At 37.0% G+C, this 1313-nt stretch overlaps 1 protein-coding gene across 1 annotated transcript; it reads right to left on the bottom strand.

Moving 5' to 3' along the window:
• On the bottom strand, nt 1-456 carry LOC145089855 (uncharacterized). Its single transcript, XM_079028246.1, has one exon. The coding sequence runs from the start codon at nt 454-456 to the stop codon at nt 1-3; it is 456 nt and encodes a 151-aa protein (XP_078884372.1).
• Nucleotides 457-1313: the final 857 nt, after the last annotated feature.

The raw sequence follows: 1313 nt of genomic DNA, 5'->3' as shown, positions 1-1313 counted from the left end.
TCACGTGAACGTCGGCCTATGCTCGCCTAAATCCATCGAAGGTTTCCCGGAAACTACAGAGTACCTCGTTGAGAAATTATGATTCAACCAATCATCATCTTCCAGATGCCCCGGACCTTCATCAAAATTGAGCAAATAACTAGCCCGGTCGTACTGGAATTTGGCGTGCGGACGTCGTTGCTTGTTAAACCGACGGATAAACGTCTTCAATTTCGGAACGGCGACAAGCACCGACCATTCCTTAATCTTCTTAAATTGTGATAATCCCTTGGACCACCACCGATTGTCGTCAGCTTTTCCGTCGTCTGCGGTCCCTAGCCACCAGTTCGGCTCTACGGAAAATGTAAATCGATCGCAATGAATACACGGCATCCAGAAACAACATCTTCTCCGGGGGAACGATACCTCTTCAATTAATTCTTCATCGATGCCGGAATAAATTGTGATTGACGCCATTAACGCGCGAATGAGGAATTTGTTTATGAATTTTTTTGCCTGAAAATGAAAAACGAAAAACAGGAATGGCGAAAACCCTAAGCCTAATTTTCCTCCCTGTATTGCTTCTTGATCGAGGTTTTTAATTTGGTTGGATGATGAATGAGAATTTCAAAGAAAAACATATTGATTTTAAAAATTTTAAGTTTGGGGAAGATTTCTCCCCGTTAACGGAAATGTTCTAACTTCTAATGGCTCCTCTAGAACCCACGAATGAATGGAGAATAGATAATACTATTTTAGCATCATCTAATACTCAATTTCTGTTTAATCTTTTAAATTCTTCAAAAAATTGTTGGAGAATAATCCCATTATTGTTTTACACTACAAGTAATTCCGACCCTATTTTTGACAGTCCTGATTTCTGAATCTTGATTGTTGATTAAATACATAAAAAATCTCATTTCAATTTAGAAAAAAATAAAAATAAAAATACTTGGGCAAATAATAGACTTAAAAAAGGACAAAACTGCATATTTAGTCCCTGTGGTTTGCAAAAAATTTTGAATAGGGTCCAAAAAGTTTTCGATTTGCATGGAAGGTCCAAAATCAAGGTTTTTCTGTGTTTTTAGTCCAAAAAAACTTGAAATGACGGTTATACCCTTTTACTTTCTTTTTATTTTTTTATTTTTTAAATACTATTTTAATTTAAAAAAAGAAAAGAAAATCTCTCTCTCTCTCTCTCTCTCTCTCTCTCTCTCTCTCTCTCTCTCTCTCTCTCTCTCTCTCTCTCTCTCTCTCTCTCTCTCTCTCTCTCTCTCTCTGAAACGCAAAGTGAAAGGGGATATGCTTCTTAGTTCTTCATTCATCCTCCATCT

Source organism: Lactuca serriola, chromosome 2 (assembly GCF_051521515.1).
Source record: "Lactuca serriola cultivar US96UC23 chromosome 2, Lser_US96UC23_V15, whole genome shotgun sequence".
Classification (NCBI taxonomy): domain Eukaryota; kingdom Viridiplantae; phylum Streptophyta; class Magnoliopsida; order Asterales; family Asteraceae; genus Lactuca; species Lactuca serriola.
Note: the sequence above shows the minus strand (reverse complement) of the source record. Positions and strands in the feature narration are given on the sequence as shown.

Excerpts from the sequence above, each read along its gene's own strand:
- LOC145089855 (XM_079028246.1), bottom strand. The coding sequence starts at position 456 with ATGGCGTCAATCACAATTTATTCCGGCATCGATGAAGAATTAATTGAA.